This window comes from Thalia democratica, chromosome 2 (genome assembly GCF_965202585.1).
Source record: "Thalia democratica chromosome 2, ktThaDemo2.hap1.1, whole genome shotgun sequence".
Classification (NCBI taxonomy): Eukaryota; Metazoa; Chordata; class Thaliacea; order Salpida; family Salpidae; genus Thalia; species Thalia democratica.
Genome location: NC_139166.1, coordinates 71,754,223 through 71,776,155, shown reverse-complemented (window position 1 = coordinate 71,776,155; position 21,933 = coordinate 71,754,223). Strand labels below are relative to the sequence as shown.

The 21,933-nt window shown below is 25.2% G+C and overlaps 1 protein-coding gene across 1 annotated transcript; it reads right to left on the bottom strand.

Annotated features, from left to right (window-relative positions):
* Positions 1-7,352: 7,352 nt before the first annotated feature.
* Positions 7,353-21,686, bottom strand: LOC145828914 (melatonin receptor type 1C-like). Its single transcript, XM_082936660.1, has 9 exons — positions 21,363-21,686; positions 18,535-18,683; positions 16,140-16,274; positions 15,332-15,460; positions 12,782-12,886; positions 12,246-12,345; positions 11,823-11,959; positions 9,952-10,018; positions 7,353-7,600 (listed from the first exon to the last, which is right to left on the bottom strand). The coding sequence occupies exons 1-9, from the start codon at positions 21,684-21,686 to the stop codon at positions 7,538-7,540; spliced, it is 1,209 nt and encodes a 402-aa protein (XP_082792786.1). The 3' UTR covers positions 7,353-7,537.
* Between the last annotated feature and the right edge of the window lie 247 nt (positions 21,687-21,933).

The following is a 21,933-nucleotide window of genomic DNA, read 5'->3' as shown; positions in this document are numbered from 1 at the left end:
CATCTCATTTTACGTTTCATGTTTTCGATTTTAACTAGAAGCTTTTCTTTTGGGCAAATTGTCATTTTAAGTATGGAATATTTTTATAATTGTTAAAAAAGTAAAAAAAAATTGAGTTTTGAAGAGGGTCAATCTTTTTTTACAATACCCTAACATATGATCAGATATTAAAGGCCTGAAGTAAAAACTGCAAATTATAATTTGCAGAGCTAATGTTTTTTATCAAGTTTAGCGCTGTAATTATTTTTGTAAAAATTAATTTAAGAAATCAATATACCAATAATGTTGTAAATATTAAAAATAAGATCATATTTGGCTAAGACGTTTCTGTTTTTAATAAATGATTTCATTTAAAAGACTTAAAACTGAGCCTACAATAGTTTTTTTTTTGCATTTTAAAATTAAAATTAGTTGTTGTGATACAAGGCTACAAAGTTCGATCGTACAATAAGTTTCTAGAAAAGGACCGAAGAAAAAAGTTTTTAATTTCTCTCAGTGTAAATTAATCTTAAACAATCTTGTTTATGCCTGTTTTTAATTCATTTAAAAAAGCATTTTTTTACAAAAATTTTTTTGTACTCTTGGTCTTTAATTGCTTAATTTTATATTTTTTCTGAATCAGTACCTGTTTTTCTTATTATGAAAGAAACATTTTCTAAAAAATTTGGTTAAATGCTTAATACATGTATAGGAATTAATTTGTAGTATGTAGATTTTTATTTAGGGACCAGTGCTAATTAAAAAAGTTATTGAACCTCTTACAGCTCAGCAATAAAAGTTAATTAATTCTTTTTTTAGCAAGATACTTAAAATTTTTAGAAAGTTTTCCTTAACCTAGGAATTCCGAAACTCAACCTTAGTATGTTAAAAAAAATTATTACGGGAAAAATTCTTCTATTGGTGTCATTTTATATTTTCACCATACCAAACAAATTATTTATTTTAAAGGTTTACAGCAAAATTCATGTTGGCAATACAGGTGCAAAAGTATCAAATCAACTTAAGACAATTTCTTCTAGACAAGGAAACGTTGATTCTTAAAAGCTAGACATAGTGTACCAAGTTAATTTACCAAAATATTGCAAACTTTCTTGTGGCTTTTGAATTCAAAGATAGGAAGGTCTATATGCAAAAAAAAAGAACATTTTACATAACTTACAATAACTTATTTTAAACGCTTAGTAGATAAAAAACAAAAAATAGACTCAAATAAAAAAAATAAAAAAATAAAATCATAGGCTTGCTTCGACTTATTCTTAAAAAGTATTAAAAATGTTTATAAATATTTATAATACGTTAATAACGATTATAACAAATGTGTGTATAAAACATATATTGTTGTAGTACTAAACTGTAAACAAATTAAAACTCAATAAGCGGAGATTCGTTTTATTTTTTTCTAAACTATTAATAATACTTTATATGATGTATATACTAACAATTTATAAAATAGAAATAGATTTGTTTATACTTTTGAAGGTAAACAATTTTAAGGTATTTTTAACGAACATTAATTTTTAAATTGATAACAAAAAACATAATTTGGTTACGTGAGTTACTTAAACATATCTGATAAAAAATCATTGTTTAATATTAGTTATTAAAATTTCTATTATACTAATAATGTATAAGTCAAGTACAGTGTAGTTTGAAATTTAGTAGAAAATATTTTTTGATAAAAACATTAGATCCCTGAAAAGTTACTTGTAAAAGATAACTCACGTCTATCTGATATCATATGTACAAATAAAGTTTACTATGAAATATTATTTGTATTAATGTGGTTCAAAAACATCTAAACTTTTTTATTCATGCTACACTTTCAAAACAATGAACGTTTAAACTTTATATGATTATCAAATATTTTTTTTGCTGGTTTAAAAGCATAAATAAAATGTGAGTAAATCAAGCTTGCAAAACAAAAAAGTGTCAAAAAGTTTAGAAGTAAAAACATAGCAAAAAAAATAAAACTTCAAAATATTACAAAAAAATTATTGTACTCTCATTTCAACTCTACAGACAGTGTTGACAATAGTTTTGAAAACTTGTGTGAACAGACATCTATGTATGATGAAAAAGTTCTGTATGTATGTCTTGATGTTAGTGTGTCAACTTAAATTTAAAACGCTTTTAAGTACTTTTTTAGTAAATAAAAAAGTGGATAATTTCTTTTTCATTAACTGTGTAACTAAAACAAAATCTTATTTTTCTTTTATATTTAAAAAAACAGTAGGTATCTTAAGCCAATTCCAAACAATTAGTAAGTCATTTTAAAAGTATCTATGGTATAAGTTAAACTTTTTTTTAATCTTTACATTGATTTCTAATATAGTTAAAGTTTAAGGTAATTCACATATAGTCATTAAAAAGCAGGTGTGACTTGTAATAACATTATAAGGGGATCATTGAACTTATACTACATTTAAAATAATTGTATTTAACATTTTTTGTAAATCTTTTTAGAGTATAAAGACAAACTGTATATATATAAATAATTCAACGACTAGTGTTGAATTAGTAGCAACGTACTCGATTTGATATGATCAATGTTTTTTTAGTTAACAAAAAAAGGTTTATCAAAAAGAAAAAGTAAAACTAATGGCTAGGTTAAACGATATCAAGTGTTTAAATATGTATGTTTAAATTCTATCAACTAATTATTAAAGTAAGTATCTAAATTTTTTCTTGCATATAACTTAACCTGTTTAAATGGTAACTTTTTATTGAAAATAATTTGCAAAAAAAAGTGTTCATTACTTATTTTTGCTTGTAAGGCTTTATCTAAAAAGGTATAAACTATTCAATAAATTTGAAAGAATTCAATTTTTGAAAAAGACCATTTAGTCAAAGCAACTTCTTTAAAACTTTGAAAGGCTAACAATAAGCGTTTGCATAAAAATTGAAGGAAAAAAATCTCAAAAACTTTCACAATATCAAGAAAAAAAAAGCTTATCAAAATGTGATTAATTACTACCAAATTATAAGCTATTTTAATTTTAATCAACTTGCTATACCAGCTTTACGCTACATTCAGCAATTTTATTTGTTAGTTACTGCAGAAAGCAATATTTTTTGGAGTTGAATTTCAATCTAATTGCAAAGACTATTTCCAGTTCTGAATTAAGAATTGATTCCGAAATAGAAGTACTAATTGCATCTGATAATTGGGTAAAAACAACTTTCATAAAAGAACAATCTGCAATTAATCTTCTATTTAAAGTTCGTTTTAATTTGTTACCAGACCAAGTTGTCAATTCTATTTTTTAAAGTTGTTTGTCCTTTAATAAAGTTAATGGCTATAATTACACGCTCAAAAGTTATTTGAAAAGTAGTAAGATCTTATATGAAAACAAGTCAGTAACAATGTTATTTGCTGAAGACGAACCTGAAAGTACTTCAAACAGTATAATGAGTATAAAAAAGAAAAAATTGTCGATTTTCTTAAATCTAATAGTTTTTATATAAAGTAAAAAAATAAGTTAAAACATTGCTATTTAAATAGAACAAAATATTCTATATATATTCTATATGACAATTATAGGCAGTTATGATTAACCACTAAACGATACACTTTACAATGTGCAACAAATTGATGTTAAGAACCTAAAAATTGTATAAGAAGTTGCTTCAATAAAATTTTTAAGAAAAAAGTAGGAATCAATTTATTGCCGGTTTATCTGTTTAGAGGTTTGTAAAGTCTGTTGAGAAGAATTGTTAACAACCATTATAAAACTACAACCATAATAAAAGTTTATTTTGTACGTTTGGAGGAAACTTTACTGTTTGCGCTTTTATGAATTACATTTTGTTGTTGGAAGATGGAACAAAGTTCTCTTGGATTCTTGCATGTAGTTTGGTGCAATGACAACAAATAGAACAAGATTGCCAAAATGAACGAAGCAAGATCGGTTGCTTCTTGAACAGTTTACGAAGAGAGAGTTGTTGTTTCTGGTTGATGTACACCAAACTGTTGAAGCGTACGATCACGTGGCTAATAAATGGTCATCGATGCCTAATATGGTCAAAAGAAGATACGGTCACAGTTCAGTTGCTATTATGAACAAGTTGCATGTCACTGGAAGTTTTGGAGGAAACGGAAGTAGACCATGTGAAGTTTCTGATCTTAAAACTGAAAAGTTTACTTTATTAAAGTATTTCCCAAGTAAGCTAACAATAAACTTAAATTCAGTAGCTAATACCTTCTCTAATGGACACAACTGGTCATAATTCTACTAAACTTTTATGTTATGACGTAGAAAAAGATAAATGATCTAAAGAAACATTTGATTTAACAGTTATACCTCGAATGGAACTTTGAATACAAACCGTATTGTCTTTTGAAAATAATTGCTTTAGTATTTTATGTAGCTTTTTTTTTACTTTTTCTTAGGTTTAATACACTTTTAAAGAATTAGTTTTAAAAACTACCAACTTATAATATTTTGATTTTTTAAACTGTTAAAACAGTAGTGGTTTGTAATATTTTTACTATGTTTTGTAAAATAGATAAAACTAAATAACATTTTTGATTTTTTTAAAGCCTCGTTAGATAAAGACTGTGAAATATATCTATGCTCCTCATACTCTTTACAAGTCTTTATGTGTTTAGAAAAAAACTTTTATTTTTAGTTTTAAAAACTCATTTAAACTAGTAAAGCATTTTGTACAAAAAAAAAGTAAGTTTAGTAAAACAAAGAATGTAATGAGTTGATTTTTTTATGTTTCTATTGGTAATTAAAGTTAGTTTTCAAAGTTTTTACAGTCTCATAAGTTTTATTATAGTTTAACTACTACTTATCATCACCTAACCCAATTTAAATGCCGCCAAGGACTAAATGTTTTCACACCTGGCCTGTAGACTAAAAACGTTGCCTACCTCTAAACTGCTATATACAAAAATATTGTTAATTGAAAACTTCAAACTTGTATAGTCACTAAAAAATAAGTTTTTACCAACGCTTTTAGTGTTTGTGTCTTAAAACTGTGCCATATTTAGAATCAATGTTAAACCCTTTGTAAGTTTCGGCGTAAGTGAGGTTCGACCTTCAAACTCAAGTTTTTTAAATTTGGGAAGAGCTTCGTATACATTGAAAGAAGGTTTGAAGGATTCTAAAGCGCCGTAAAATGTAATTAACTGACCTCACTTTTCACAGCGTAAAGCATCGCAAATTTAGAGTTGACGTGGTTAAAAACATTGTGTTTAGTTGATCTGCTGGCAGTAGGATTTCAATTATTATTCTACTGTTTGTTTTAAACCTACTGCGGAGGACTTTTTTACACTAAACACAGTGCTTTTTATCAAGTCTGGTGTGAAGGACCCTAAAGTTCAATAAAAACCAAAATGTCTCACTTTTCCAAGCTACAAGCATCAGAAGGTTTAAGTTGAATTATTTAGATGCTTTGCGTTTCTTCAAGTGTTTCCCTAAAGACAAAAACGTAAATTTCCTAAAGTAGTCCATAAAAACCCCTTAGGGGTCATTTTATAAATTTAGGTTCAAGTTGCGTTATTCAAATCAGACTTGGTAAAAAGCAGTGTCTTTGGTGTTAAAAATCCCATGTATTGTGTTTTAAACTAATCAAAAGAATAATTTAAATCCTACTGCCTGGGACTTTTTTACACTAAAAAATAATGTGAATTTTACCATGCCTATTTAGACACTTATGCTTCGTTTTACTGCATCATTTTCCGCTTTGCAGCCGTTCTGCCACAACCTCTCCGCAATGTTCTTTGCATGGCAGATAATGCTTAAAAATTGGAAAAACCACTATAATGCTCCACAACCAAATCCGAAAACGCTTACCGACCGAGAGTATGGGTCAAGGGTAACAATGTTATAATAATAATAATAAAAAAAAAGAACAAAAAATTAAGATTAAAAAAAAATTGGGTGGGAATTGATCGCGGGGGTTAATTGTAAGTATACCTAAAATTAAGTGTCTCCGCTCGTTTTTAAGACGAAAAATTGTTTTTTTTAATACAACAAAGGAATAAAACTATTTAATCATCGCATTAATTAATAACCTGGTGAGTTAAAATAAATGTAGGCTATCGAGCTAAACACTGTTAATTTACTATGACTGTTGTTTAAATTCTACACAATTATAAACATTCAGGAGCCCTATACATTACTTTAAAACGCTAAAACATATGTAATTGATAAGAAAGACATCTATAAAGAATGTATACTTATAATTATTTTTAAAAAATAAAACAAAATAGTCCTAAAATTTAACTAAAAGTATCTTTAAATGCAAGAATTAGATTATGTTTTTATTCCAACTAAGTATCTTTTCTTTAAAGAAATACATTCAAAAAATTTAACAAGCTCGATGTTGTGTTGTGAAGTTTTATTAATTTTTGTTTAGTAACAACAAACTAAATAAACATTAACGTGTTTGATATTTTAAAACCATTTAAAGCATATTTTGAAAAGCTTTAACGAAAAAATAACTCGTATTAAATAAATTTTAACTTTTCACATCCTTATTTAAATGATGACGTAAAATAGTTTTAGTACCAGAATAGTGTATATATTTAAGTACATTTAAATGCAATAGTTTTTTATCTTATTTTAACATATCTTTTGCTTCTATAAATCTCCAAGTTGACAGTAAAGCTTTTATTTATACTTTAAAAAACTACTTAATTTAAAATTCAAAAATGTTTTAGTAAAGTCTCCTAATGTGTTAAACAGTGCAACTAAGCTTAATTTATTAGTTTTCGTACTATTTTTGTTAAATTGTTTTTAACTCTAAACTTGTTTTTTTATTAATTAAAAAATAGTGATCAGCTTAAATATTTAATGTTAGTTTTCTAATTGAAATGTTCTAGCCTAAATGTACACTGTACAAGTATTTTAGTTGTACACTGTACAAGTTAAAATAAGGTTTAGTTTTCAATTAAAACTTATGTTACTTCTAAGGTTTTTTAAATAAATTAGTCAAATTTACGATTTAAACATTTAAATGCTACTAGAAAAAAAACGTTTGTTATATAGATTTTTATTAGAATAAAACACGAAATTCTGAACACAAACGTTTTAGATAGTACTTGAGAGTGTTTAAGTATTTTAAATTTAAATAAAAGTTAAATTTTTAAGTAACTAATGAGAAATAAATAAAAATTGAAAAAAACGCTTTTATAATAATTATCTGTAAACAACAAAAAAGTTGTATTTTTTGGTACAAAGTTTTTTTCGTAACTAAAAATTTTCATGGTCAAAACTAAAAAATATGATTGTTAAACTACAAAACAAAATTTCAGTAAAATTAAGAAAATTAATTATGTACAATTAAAGTATAACTGTAAAAAAACTTTTTAGTGCAAAGTATTTACAGACAAATTACACACTTAAACTCTATTGCACAATTGATAATATAATAGAAAATAAAAATTGTAAAACTTTTATGCTTATGAAAAAATTTTCACTATCGTTTTTATATTTCGAAACTGATGTAAAATAGCACAAAAAATCTTTAAAAAGTTATTTATCTTTCCATAACTTTTTTACTTTTTCTCAAAGTTACTTTTTCTTCTTTAAATTTTGTTAATGTCAGGATTGCTTTTGTTGACTCTTAAATCTTCTACTATTGTGTTATTCTGATAAAACGTTATTGTTTGATTAAAAAATAAGCATTTCCTTAACCTTCATTTTTATTCTAATTAAGTTACTTTACTAAATATTGAAAACAGATTCTCAAAACATTTAAAGTTTTTTATACCAGTTACAGTTCTATGATAGAAACAAAAAGTTTTTTAACTCTATACTCATTGTTTGTTAGTATCAAGTTTGTATACAATGTTTTATAAAAATCAGAGAGAAAAAAAAATTAACCAAAATAACCTAAATTTAATATTGTTAGTAAGTTGAAACAATGTAACATTTTCGCAAAACATTTTTTTAAATAATGGTCGTTAGCAGCTGTAAGTTTTATGTCAGTTTTATTGTTAAATGAAGTTAGTAACTTTTGTAACCATGGAAGCTTCATAATATCACCACAAACTTATTTTGTTAAATAAGCTTTACGCTTAAAGTATTAAGTTTTATCCTTATATTTCAAGTTATTTTTATTATATGTTCTTTAAAACATATCGAAACTGTTTGATTACGGCAAAAGTTTTAATTTTTTCAAAATGAATTTTGAACGATGCGAATGTTTTAGTTTTATTTAACCACTTTTGTTAACATACAGTTACAAGTTGAAATTACGAAATTGCATTTCAACATAAAAACTTTCAAAATAAGTGACAACAAATCAGATTGCCCTCATTTCAGAACCCTGACTGTTTACAAACCATAGCAAGCACTGTTTGGCTACATGCTTGGGGCAAATATGGCTTTTTCTGGTGAACAAAGGGTTTACCACATGAAATATTATAATTTATTTAAATATTTTTAAAACAAATTCTTTACACCGCCAGGTTGGGAGAAAATTCAGGAATGAATTAGAAATAATTATGTAAAATAAGTTTTATTTATTAGAGATAATTTTTTCTCTCAAGTAGGGCTGTTTCAGTGTCAGTTGCAATCGTTGATACTTTTGATATTTTTAATACGTAAGCTTTATGACGTAAAAAACAAATGATTCACATCACGGATAGGTAAAGCAGGATGTAAGTATTACAACGCTTTCAAATATAAACTATTTTAAAAAATTAAGAAAACTTTCAAGGTATACTGTAATTCACTACTACAATTTATTTTTTTACTTTCGACCCATCATAATTCTTTAAATGAAAACGAACCATTTGTATTTTCGAATCAAAGTTATTTGCTTTTATAACAAAACCACAATAGAAACAGGTTCTTTAAAAATTGAGTTTTGAAATTTTATTGTTGTTTATTGTTTTTCACCGTCATTTTTGTGTTTCCGTTGCGTAGTTTTTAGAAAGCAAAACCAATATTTCAAGTGTTAGTTTAAGTAAAAGCATTAAAAAATGAATACGCTTAAGGTTCTTGAAACTAAGCTTATTCAAAACAATTATTCATTTTTTAATTTTAGTAATTAAAATCAAGTTATAAGAGTTGTCGTATGCACATCATTAGATGTTTAGTGTTTATTTTTAGATAACATGCTATTGAATAAAATTATCTACAAAATGCAAAATTATATTAATTATCGCATTTACTAAAAAGAATGCACTTACAAATATACTTTATGTATAAAACCTAAGCTATGTACCTAGCTTAAGGTTTTCTTTTTGTGAAAACTTATTTTCAACTTGTTTGATTAAAATGTATACTACTCTGACTCCTTATGCTTACTTTAACGAAACATCTCAATTATACTTGTATTTTTTTGTTTTCACGGCACAATTTATACTGCAATATTAAATTTAACTAATTTTTGTTGTTAATTTTGTTAGTTTGAAAAATACAATCTGTTTATAATGATGAAAACATTGATTTAATTTACTTTTGCTTTGAATAACACACATAGCATGCTGATGTATATCAAAAAGTTATTATTTTTGTTGATGTTATTTTTTATGAAGTTAGTAAAAAGTACAAAGACACTCTTAACATACCAAGATTCGGATGAAGTATCATTTTCCAAACTTTAATTTAACATACTTTAAAGTAATATGTAAAATTGATTCATTAGTAATTTAAGTACATTTTGGAGTTTAAAAAACAATATTTATAAAAGTTAATCTATTGAAACAGCTAGACGTGGTATTTAAAAAAATGTGAAAGTGATTTTTAAAAACATATGTATACACTCTATATACAACTTTTTTTTCAAATTGGCAAAGTTATCTAGATATCTAAAGCCGTGAAAAATAAGTGTATTTTATAGCACAGTGTTATAAAAATAATCTATTTTATTAAACCTCCATAGAAAAAAAAACTTATGCTAATCAACACCAAGGTTTTTAAAATCTGACAAGTACATTAATTGGCACTGATATAAAATTACTAACTTAAAAACACAAGTATTTTAATGTACCTTTGATGTAGATGCAGAATTGATCTTCATTCTCTTTCTGTAAGAAGAAGTGAAGTCTGATGATGATCTGTTGTGATAAACATGCAACAATTAGCAAGCTATAAGCATTTTGTGTGTTATTAGTATTATAAATAACAAGCTGTAAGCATTTTGTAATATAATTAGTTGGTTAATTATTAATTTATAAGCTGTAAGTATTTGTGAAGTTATTAGAAGTAAAGTTAAAGTTGTAACAATGAAATTACTTGCAATATTATTTATAAACAAGCTATAAGCATTTTGTATGTTATTAATAGTGCTATAAATAACAAGTTGTAAGCAGTTTATGTTATCTAATATATATGTATATATAGATATACATATTTAATTAGCAAGCTGTAAAAAATTTGTGAAATTGTTAGTGTCATAAGTGATTAAGAAGCTGTAAGCAGTTTGGTTAAGTATTAGTATTGCTGTAAGTGTAAGCATTGCACTGTTTTACTTATGTTATCGTTAGCAATATAAGTAAGCATTAAATAAAAAGAGTAACTTTTTTACTGTCATAAGAAAAAATAAACGCCAAGTTGAAAGCACATTTCTTATTACTCAAAAAGAAATTTTAGTGATTCTGATTTTTAGTTTATTTATATTGTTTTTAATCACCTTTACTTTATTTCTAAAAATAATAAACTTTAAAAAAAAACATAGTTTAATAACGTGCTTTGACGTATTATATAACACCGGATACAACGTATGTATTACTTTTAAATTCACAAATACACTAGTTTCACGATTAAATTTAGTAACAAATATATTTGAAAAAATTTGTCAAATTTTATCTAAGCCTAAAATAATATACCTCTAATATTATAAATTTTGATTAAATCGTATTTACTGTTACTTCTGTCAGAAATAAACATTCTGTTTTTATTTTCAAAGGTTATTAGGTTTTCTGTCACAATAAAAAATAATTTATGTTAAAAATATTAAAAGTTGGAATGTTCTGTCAAGGTGGATTAAATTATGTATTAACTATAAATAGTGATCTACTTCAAGTTATATTTAATCAGAAAAACACATTAAGTATATACATTTGAAATTTAAATAATTTAATATAGATTTAAGTATAGGTTCATTGTTTAACAAGTTCTAGGACCAAGTCTTTTTTTTGACGTTTAATGTTCTATAGTAATAAGTAAAAATGAATGAATTATGAAAAACAAACACTTCAAACTAACACTTAAGTTGTCATACCAACATTAAACATACAATAAATACCACACAAGATTTTACATTAAACTACTGAAAATATCAATAGCAAAGATTAACAAGTTTTTGAATAACATTTCTCTAATCATTAAATAAAGGAAGCTATTAGTCACACTATAGATTTCAACATTCAAATGTCACGTTTTTAAAGGAAACTGAAAACAAGGAAGGTTACATTCGTCGCTTAACAACAGTGATTGTCTAGACTAAACTTATTTTCCTTTCGTTTCAATCCACAAAACCAAATTTTTTATAAAAAGATAAAGAAATTAAACTGTAAAATACCACTTTTTTGCTATTTTAAATAAAACTAGATATTGTTAGATCAGACTGAAACGAAACAACAACAGTTGGATTACAAAACCAATAAATGCAACAGAAAAACAACTTTTAATGTACTTGTACAAAATAATTTAAGATACTCACATTTGCACGGTGGGTTGAGATACCAGTATAAAAATCGAAATATTTGTTTTTCTTAACATAATACATAGTTTAAAAAAAAATTCCAATGCTAACAAATCCACGGTGGATTGAGATATCAATACAGACATCAGACAAAAAACAACAGTTATTATAAGATATAGCAAACTTTTAAATTTGAAAAATTAAACAATACTAACAGTTGCACTGTTGGTTGGGATTCTTTGCAGAAGATCTTCTTCAGGAGTCTGAAGTAGTCCCTCCTGTACACCTTGTTCATCAACCCGTATATTATGAAGTTCAGGCAGGAGTTGGAAAGGCCCAACCATCCGAACACCTGAATTTTATTAAAAGTACGTAAAAAATATAAATCCTGACTATCTTTAAAGTTCAGGGAAATATTACTTATAAGAAAGAAAACTGTGAATAGTTCTAAGAAGCTATGAGTTATAAACAAAAAAATGTGATTGACTTAAGCTAACTGAAAATTTAGCTGAACGATTTGAAAAATAACTATAAAATCTAAAAAAACTCCTATTGCTGAGAAACCTCTATGAAAAGAAAACTATATTGAACAACACTAGCAAAAAAATAGTCTTTCCTTTTAATTTTTTTAGACCAACCTTTTTGGCATTGTGATTAATTCCTCTCGGGTCTATGATGATAACCAATGCGTATCCACCCCAGCTCAAAAAGAAAACCACAACTGTTAGGGCTAAAGTTCTGGTAAAAAATAACTTATTTTTTATAAATAATAATTATATAAATAACATTTCACCCCAACTAAGTGCAAAAACAACCACTATTAATGCTTACGTTTTGTTAGGTGTTTAAATAATTTATTAATCAACTTAAATACACAAATAACAGTTCACACCTACTGCTAAAGTTCTCTAAAACCTTTTTAACATTATCATTGTTTTTTTATTAATACTACGTTATTAAATCTACTTGAAGTTATTCATATTTATATATTGAAAATATAAATACTTTTATATATCGAAAATAAAACAATCCAATTTAACTCAGTTCTAAAAAAGAGATTTTTTGCTAAAGCTGTGTAGTAACTATGCTTAAATTAATTAATTTTTGAGTTATAAAGTTGTGAAAAAAAAACTATAAAAAAGTATATAGTCTGATAATACACAAACTTGACCACCTAAGCAACATAAGTTCTTTTTTAGTAGTTTTCTTTTTTATTGATTTTCTTCTTTCAGTACCAGTTGAAAATGACTTCCTTGTCATGCTTTTCTTGCGGACCGCTCTGTTTGAAGAATTGTTTTTAAACAACCAACTGACAAAAAGTTTTAGCTTTAAAAAATAGCTTAAATATTTTTTTTTAATTAGAAAAACTTTTTTAGTATCTTTTATTTCGTTATAGTAGAAAAATTATCAAGATTAATAAAAAACAAGTTTGTTATTTTGCATAATTTGCTTTTATAACCAATATTTTTTGTTGCAAATGTTATTTAAGTAACTTCAGCCAGTTGTTATAATGTGGATTTTTGTTATAAATACTAAAAAGCTTCGTATACCACTATGAAAAGCATTAATACTTGTTTAGAGTTTTTGTTTGATATATTGACTCATAAACCGATATTTTTGTACACCGGGTTCTTGGACCAAAATTTTTGAGCGTGTTTTTTGTCGTTCAAGAAATAATCTTATGTTGCTAATTAAATAAGAAATTTATAATTACTATTTGGTGGGTAAAACAGTTTTAAGAAATGACGTTAGTTTTAATCTTTCGGTATTTAAAGCAAATCTTAGTAGCAAAACTTTATTTTTTCGTTTTAACTTATTAATCAACCTTTTATGAGTTCAAGTAAACTTAAAAACTAAACATCACTTGAGTTTATTTCATTACATTCAGGCAATGAATTATATTGGTTAGATGTAGTTAATAGATGAATACAATAAAATGATGACTAAGTCTTATGTTAAGTTATGCTTATACAGTCTTATTAGTCACTGAATTTTCATATCATATATAGTAAAGTATTATAAGCTTTAACTATACTTATGTTATCAGTAAAGTACGAAAATTACACCTAAATATAAAATGTATTAAGATATTTTATTTTTAAGAACACTATTTTTTAATGTAAAACGTCTTTATTTTAACAAGTTTAAGTGCATAAATACTTTTTTTAATTTCTTTTCGGTATTAATAAAACAAACTAGGTGCTATTTAAGTAAATTTAATTAAAATATTTTATTTAGCTTCAAAATCTAAGCCGTTAGGACACTAAGTGCATATCCAAAACCAAAGTTTTGTTTAGATATCAAATATTTTTCTATGTCAAACATACTACAGTTAGTACTTGAAAAATGAAAAACAATCATACCAAGCTTGATCCTTTAAAAAGTAGAAGATATAGCGTTATGAATACCTTACAAAAATAGAACAGAAAAAACTAAAAATTTGTTCAATTTTATCAAATTTAACTTATGCTTAAAACAAAAAATATACTTTAATCTAAATGTGAAGTTTGTTCAAATAATTTTTGATTGCCTGCTATTATAAAAAATTTCGCTCGACTATTTATTTTCATAAATCTGAAATCAATAAAAACGTACAAAGTTTACATGTTAATATGATAAGTAAATACGACTAAAAGTTTATAAGCAAAACTTAAACGCATTCTAAGATAAAAGTTTAATTTAAATATAACACTGCGTTTTTAAAATTTCTCAAATGAATAAGCACTTTAAGGGTCAAAGGCCACTAATTTAATTTTTCCCGAACACTAGCATATTTGGCGTGTAATGTATTAGACAAGCTAGTTGTTTTCAGAACTAATAAGCTTTATTCTTTTGGTTATTGATCTGTAACTTTTAAGCTGCGTATAGAATTTAATCTTAAAAAGAGTTTCTTTTTTTGATGAAAAAGCGTTTTAGAAAAGTTTAGTGTTATATAACACAATATTTAAATTAATTTTATTTTTGACGTTTCTCTAATAAATTAAATACTGAATAATCTGATTTAACAAAAAAAATTGATAGTCGTTTCATAATCTTATTATTTAATGAGAACTCAACTTTTTTTTTGTACTTTTAAAGTACAATTTTATCGTAAATAGTTTTTATAAGCTTATTTGTTTGGATGAATTTTTGTCAGTCTTTTTTAATTTTTAAACAATTTTAAAAGTTTTGTTAGTCATTTTACTTCAAAAATGTTTAAAAATAACTATATATTACTTTTTTAACCAAAAAACAATAAAATAAATATTTTCATAATACTTATTATTAGTAAGACACTAATAAGAAATTAAGATAAATAAAAAGTTTTTAGTCCTAGTTTTTTCTAGTAGATAATAATTATCTATACTTAAATGATGTACCTCTGTTCTTTATTTTAAACTTTGAAAAAAAAATTGATCTATCCATAAACTTACTAAAAATATTTTATCGTTACTAATAGTTTTAATAGCTACACTTAGCAAACATAAATCAATAAAAAACAGTTAGCCTCATTTAGAATCAGTCAACTTTATTTGTTCACATGCTAAATACTAATTTTGTTAATGATAATAAAGTTTATGTTAATCAAAACAGCATGTTGCTGTTGGTAACTTGTTACTACAACTAAAACATGAACTAAGTAAAGAACAAAATTTACTTGAAAGATGAAATATAGAAGAATAAAATAACAAACAATGGTAAGAACACTTAACTAATAAGTGTTTAATAAACAAATGTAACCAACCTGAAAAGTGATATATAGCAGAATGTGGTGACTATTAGTGGGAAAAACACAGCAGTCACTGAAGCAAACCAGTTGTAAGATAAATCGTAAGTATCATTCCAAGTACATATTTGCATCTTCCAATCGTAGCTAAAAAACAAATTAAGTTGTAAGATATATTATGAATCTTATCCTAGCTTCATGCTTGACATTTCCATTCATATATTTAAAAAAAAGAGTATAAACAGATATTTATATTTTTTGATTTTTTACATTTTTTTAGATTTTTATATAATAGAAAATGTATTAAGTATATTTAAGTCTTTTACTACCGTTATAATTCAGAAGTTTGAATTAAATAGATTCAATCTTTTATACAAAGAAAATTCCGTTATACATTAAATTTTATTGGCAATCTTTTTTACAAAGAACATTCCGTTTTACATTAAATTTTATTGACCTTTTAGATTTTAAACTTTGTTTAATGTTGTCTAAAAGTTTAACCACTTAGCTTAGTAAATAAAAAAAAAAACACTAACATGTTTACTAATCGATTTCGAACATTCATTTAATCTTTTTTTGTTAAGATAAATTAAAAATATTGATGAACAAAAAATTAAACATTATACAAATATCAAAATTAAACAGTAGATTGTTACTCAGCTGACAATGTTTCACCTATAAGGATCCTCACAGCTTAAAAGTAACAAGGTTGAGAAGCTTATGGTGATCAAGCCCTCAAGTTTTGTATTAATTGAGCACTTGAGTCAATTTTTATAGTTTTTTAACTTATGTACAATTTATATATATATATATATATACTAATTACCCGCTACTGCTCCATCCAGTTATGATGGGAATTCCGAGCGCAAAAGACCAGACCCAACTCAACACAGCGAATATGATGATACGTTTCTTTGAAAACATCTTGTTGTACAGTGTGGAGTGAATTATTGATAAGTATCTGTATGAAGAATTTTAGTTTGGCTAAAATCATTGGAATCACTGAAGTAGATAGATACTTTAAAAACAATAGTTTCGGAATACCTTAAGGTATACAAGGTTGAAAAAATAGGTAAAGCTTCGAAAAAAATGTAAAAGTTTTTTTTAAATTAATATATTGTTTTGAAAATATTACTTTATAAAAAAAAACTTATCACAAATATTTCCTTTCTTACAAACTAAATAAAACATTTTACACATAAAAACAATATTCACAACTTAAATAGCATAGTAATAATAATTTTATTGTGTACGACAAATTTATTTAGGCAGTTAAAATTTATATACTTGTTTTAACTGTTCAAAATATAGGTTTAATTGTTTGCTAACAAAAGACCCTAGTGAAGTAACTTCACTGGAATATAAATAAAAACAAATTATACAGTAATCTTCCTTCATTCTACCAACATATGTTTCTGTGTGTCAACGAATCAAACACACAGTTAATTCGTTGACACACAGAAACATATGTTGGTAGAATAAAGGAAGATTACTGTATAATTTGTTTTTATACTTGTTTTAACTTTCTTTTTAAGAAAATACCCTTTAGAATGTCTTTAAAAGTTTGATTATTGAAACATTACTACATCTATACCAAAATTACTAGTGTATATGTATTACATTAAGTTAAATAAAACTAGTATTGACTTTATAATAAATAAATTGTTTAATATATTAAGAAAGGTAGTGTACAAAGTTTAACATTTATTAAAACTGTAAAAATTTTCTCGTTAGTAAATTTTTCATGCAAATTTTTTTTTCTCATAATTATTTATTTATACCTTAGCCGCACGCTACAGAGACATATATCTAAATTGGAATGTGCTAATTGTTTGTTTAACCTACTAATGTGTCACTAATAAACAAAATATTTGATAGGCATCGATTTTTTTGTTAAAGATTAATGTTATATACTTTAAAGTGAATAAAAAAGTTCATTAAAACGTTTAAATAGATAAATAAAAATTATTTTTTATCTTTCACACAACCATAAAAGAATTCAATAAAATCTCTAAACATAAACGAAGTTTAGCATAGTTTGTAAACAAAAATAGCCTGTTTCACGACAATAGCTATTGCAAGCAAGTAATTAAGTTAAGATTTCGTTTACAAAAGCTTCGGTTATCTATTTTAAAATACAGACCTACGTAAATTTCAAAATAAATATTTTTTCTTAGTATTAAACAATTAGTTATTACTTATTTCAAATATTGTAAAAAAATGTAAAGCAGGTGAGTTTCAACTATTATAATTAGACTTCAAATATTATTTTTATAAGCAGTTTTACTTAAAAAATGGATTTTTAATCTCTAAATTTTTTTAAACTGTTAAGTTACTAATATAGTACAATAAACACTCGTATTCATATAAAGCATGTACACTAAAGCATTGTACACACAATATCATTTTCAAGGTAAAAATCAAAAAAAAAGATTTTAATTTATTTACAATATTCAAATTTACCATTGCTTTCTGCTTGAAACATCATTCACTTTTATACTTTTTGCATTAGTAAGTATCAAACCCATTTTTGGGTAAACATGTTGTAAACTTTGTACACATTACATTAAATGTTAATTTTGTGTATTTTTAAGTTATCAAGTAATAAATCTAAATTTAATAATTTTCACTCTGTCCTATCGTATTAGATAATCTGTCACTAATAAATCATACATACAATAGAGATTTCTCGAACTTAATTTACAGTTAAGTATTCTTAGTAATTTTTAAGCTAATTGACTTTTCTAAATAAGGTTTTTATTAAAATCTTAGGAGAACTTATTTAGCAATACAAGCAGTAAAATAGAGTTATTACTTACAAAAAAGTAAAATTAAGATTTAGAACTTTCTTTATTTCACTTTGTAAACACGAAAAGACTAACCAACTAACTAAAATAAATTTAAACAATTTAAAACTTTTTTACATTAATTGTATTTACAAATTGTATTTCGAGCAAGTACACCAAAAATACACAGAATAAATATAACTAAAAAGATATAATAATTTAAAAGTAATAATTATCTGTTCACAGCAGTCAAAGCCAGGTTGTATATAGAGCAAGTGCAAGCGGAAAAACACTTGAGAAAATAAAAGTTTATAGAACAACAAACCTATTTACTTCGGTAAGTAGAAGGTTGCATATGGATCAAGTACAAGCAAAATGGCGTAATAAAGTAGTGACAACAAATTAAGAAAAAATAAGTAAAAACAATCAAATTACCTGTTAACTGCAATCAACGCAAGGTTGTATATCGAGCAGGTGCAAGCGAAGAACACGAAAACGCCGAAAACGTAACAGGGGACGTCACCAATGGCTTGTTCCGTCTTCAGTACGTTTGCAAACACGTGTGGTAAGTATATTCCTGTTAGCTGTGAAAAAATGTTTAGATAAATTTTATTAATTAGTTTTAGTATTATTTATTATGAATATTTATTTAGTTTTCAGTATGTTAGCAAACACGTGTTGTAGGTATATTCCTGTCAGCTGTGGGAAAATCATTAAGTTTACATAGTTTATTTAATTCATATAAATTTGCTTAATACTAGTATTTTTATTAAACAGTCGAGGTAAGTAATTCATGTAAACAGTTTGAGTATTAGCCGTGTAAAAACTTAATTAGTAGGTTAATTTTAAATTGTAGGATGAAACTAAAAAAATATATGTAGATTTGCAACCAGTTGTAAGATGTTCGTTTAACAATTAACAGCAACAGAAGAAAAAACAGTTTATAAAGGCTCAAAGTACTTAAGTGTATACAAAAAGTACGTTTACTCCTAAAAGCTAAATAAAGTGTCAAAAATATAATAAGAACTTAATTGGTCTTTTTCTTTCCACAATTGAGTCACTAGAATATACTTTTTTATTAGCCAGATTTAGAAAAACGTTTTTTTTTCGTGTAGTTTTACTGCGTTTAAAGGTTGTAGAATGTAAATTATGTTAACCAACAAGCTAAATTCGCAACTTTATATTTTGCTGTTCAACAAACAAACAAAAACGAGTAATTTCTATACTATTGCAAGACAACTTTGACTTTGCCATTTATCGACTAGTTTTTAAGCATGTACAAAGTTTAAAAAGCATAAAAATTAATTGTCTAAGTTTAATTTAAAAAATGAATAACTTATAAATTTTTAGGAAAAAGTTTAAGAAGGTAAGACTCAAATTATTGCTAAATTCAATCTAATAAAAAAAAAACAAGACAACTGAGCCGTTTTGATTGATAATTCAATTTTAGAGACAGTTTTGAAAGTCACGAGTAGCAAAATTAAATATTTATGTTTGCTTGATCAGAGATATCAAAAACTGATAAAATTTTATTGATTATCTTCAGCTTCTAAAAAATTTTAATAAATGTGTAGTCTGTCTATCTTATGGTTTTAAAAGAAAGTAGCACTTTTAGTTTTCCCAAAGAAAAGCTACTTTTTTCAAAAAATATGCATATCTTTAAGAACAAATAAATTGAATTCATTAAATCTTTTTACGTCTACAATTATTTCAATTATTGCTTAGCGACTTTTACTTGAAATTTTGAAAACTTTACTATTTACTGAACGGATATTTAAAACAAAAGCCATTAAATATTTTTGGTGTAAAATGAAGCAATTACTCGTTTCTTCTTTAATAATAAAAGTATCAAAACTGATAAAATATTAGAGTAGTTTAAGTTATTAATATTTACTAAATACAAATAGTTAGATATTAATATAAGCATGGAAAGTTTTTTGTCGTGAGTGGAATGAAGTATTTTTATTAATATACGATCTAAGTTTAAGTAATTCAAAAACTTTACACCACACTTAATACTAGTTAATACTTTTAGATGCTGTAGAAAACTTAGTTAAAACAAGTTTTATTTTAATTTGATTCAAGCTTATTACTTTAATTAAGGCGTGTGTTTTAAGAATAAAATACTAAAAAGACTTTACAAAATATTTACTTTTTGCATTAAAATAAGCAACCAGAACAAAATATCCGAAAAAACTAAGTTTCATTCATTATTTATAGATACCGGTAAAAAACTTGAAAGGTTTGTCAAAACTTAACTTTCTCGATAATCTTTTTAAAAATTTAAAAATCTAAAAACTTCAAGGTCAAGTTTGTGTTCAATTTAGTCTTTAGTAATTTTTCCGGAAATATTCAATAAAAAAATTCTTTTTATTCAAAAATTTTATTTTATAGACAGTTTTACGAAGAGTCATGAAACTGAGAAGATTTAATATTATTGATTACTTGGATTAAAAATATCAATATAAGTAATGATATGTTATTGATTATTTTGTTGTCTATGAAAATCCTAATGTAAAATCCAGACTGTCAGCCGTGCATGTTTAATTAATTTAAATCTTATCACTTTCAAGGTTGATTTTATTTCATATTTACGCTTAATGTTTGATAAAGTCAACTTCAAGGTTTTTTTTTTTGTTTAAGGAAAACATTTAAGTTTTATAATTTAATTTTTCAACAGTTTTAAATTCTTTATAATAATCAACTGTTCAGTATTAAATGCTTTTTAAACAACCGTTTTTAAGAAAAAACACAGCATGTTTCTGTAAAATAAATAAACTAATAAAAAACTTGTGGTACAAACCTTAACAGTTTCTTATGAAATCAAAAACATTTTAAAAGACTGAACATATGTTTATTGTTTAATGGTACCACTAAAAAAATAGTTAAATAAGCAACGTTATACATTGCGATAAAAAGTTATACTTTATTTCTTGAACTTTGTATAACTATTTAGTTAAATTTAATCATACTTTGAGTTGGGGATCTACTAAAATCTATATACTTAAAACCTTAAAATATAACTATTTACGACCCTAAAATTATCAGTAGCTAGTTCTTTATTTTTTTAAAATAATAGTTAAAAATAAAAATAAATTTACTCTTTAAATTGTAACAATAGTTTAAAATAATAAAAAATTTGTCATTTATATTAACTATTTTCAAATATAAAAACAAATAACAAATCTAACAATTATATCAACAAGACAAACCACGAACACATTATAGAAAAAACAGTTAAAACATCTAAGTGTAAAACTAACCATCAGATCCACGATTGCCAGATTCACTACGAACACATTACCGTGCTTGTACAGCCTCCTCGCGTAGTTTATACTCGCAATTACCAATAAATTCCCGAAAACCCCCACAACGATGACCAGCACCAGGTAGGCCAGCTGGAACGCCCTCTTGCCGTCGTATCTCCCGCACCAGTAGTTGACCGGGTCGCAGTGCCGGCAGTAGGTTGCGACGTCGGGAAAATCCCCTAGTTCGTATATGGTTGTGACGTTGCATAACAGAGACAGAGGGTCAACAAAGGTCGTGTTTTTCGTCGTGTTTGGGATGTTTGTTGTAAAATTTGACATTTTGTTACTTGTTTATTTTACCTGAAATTTAGTTTTTCTAATATTCTGACATCTACAACATCTATTTGTTTTGTTAAAAGTTAATTAAAATAGTTTTAATTTTTTACAACTAATAACGTTTTTATATATTTGTTTTAAGTTTAAAAACATTTTGTTGCAGAATGTGGTAGCGTATGAACAAATTACTTTGACTATGGTGTTCAATATTTGCTATAATTTAATTAAAATTGTTAATGTTAAATCTTTT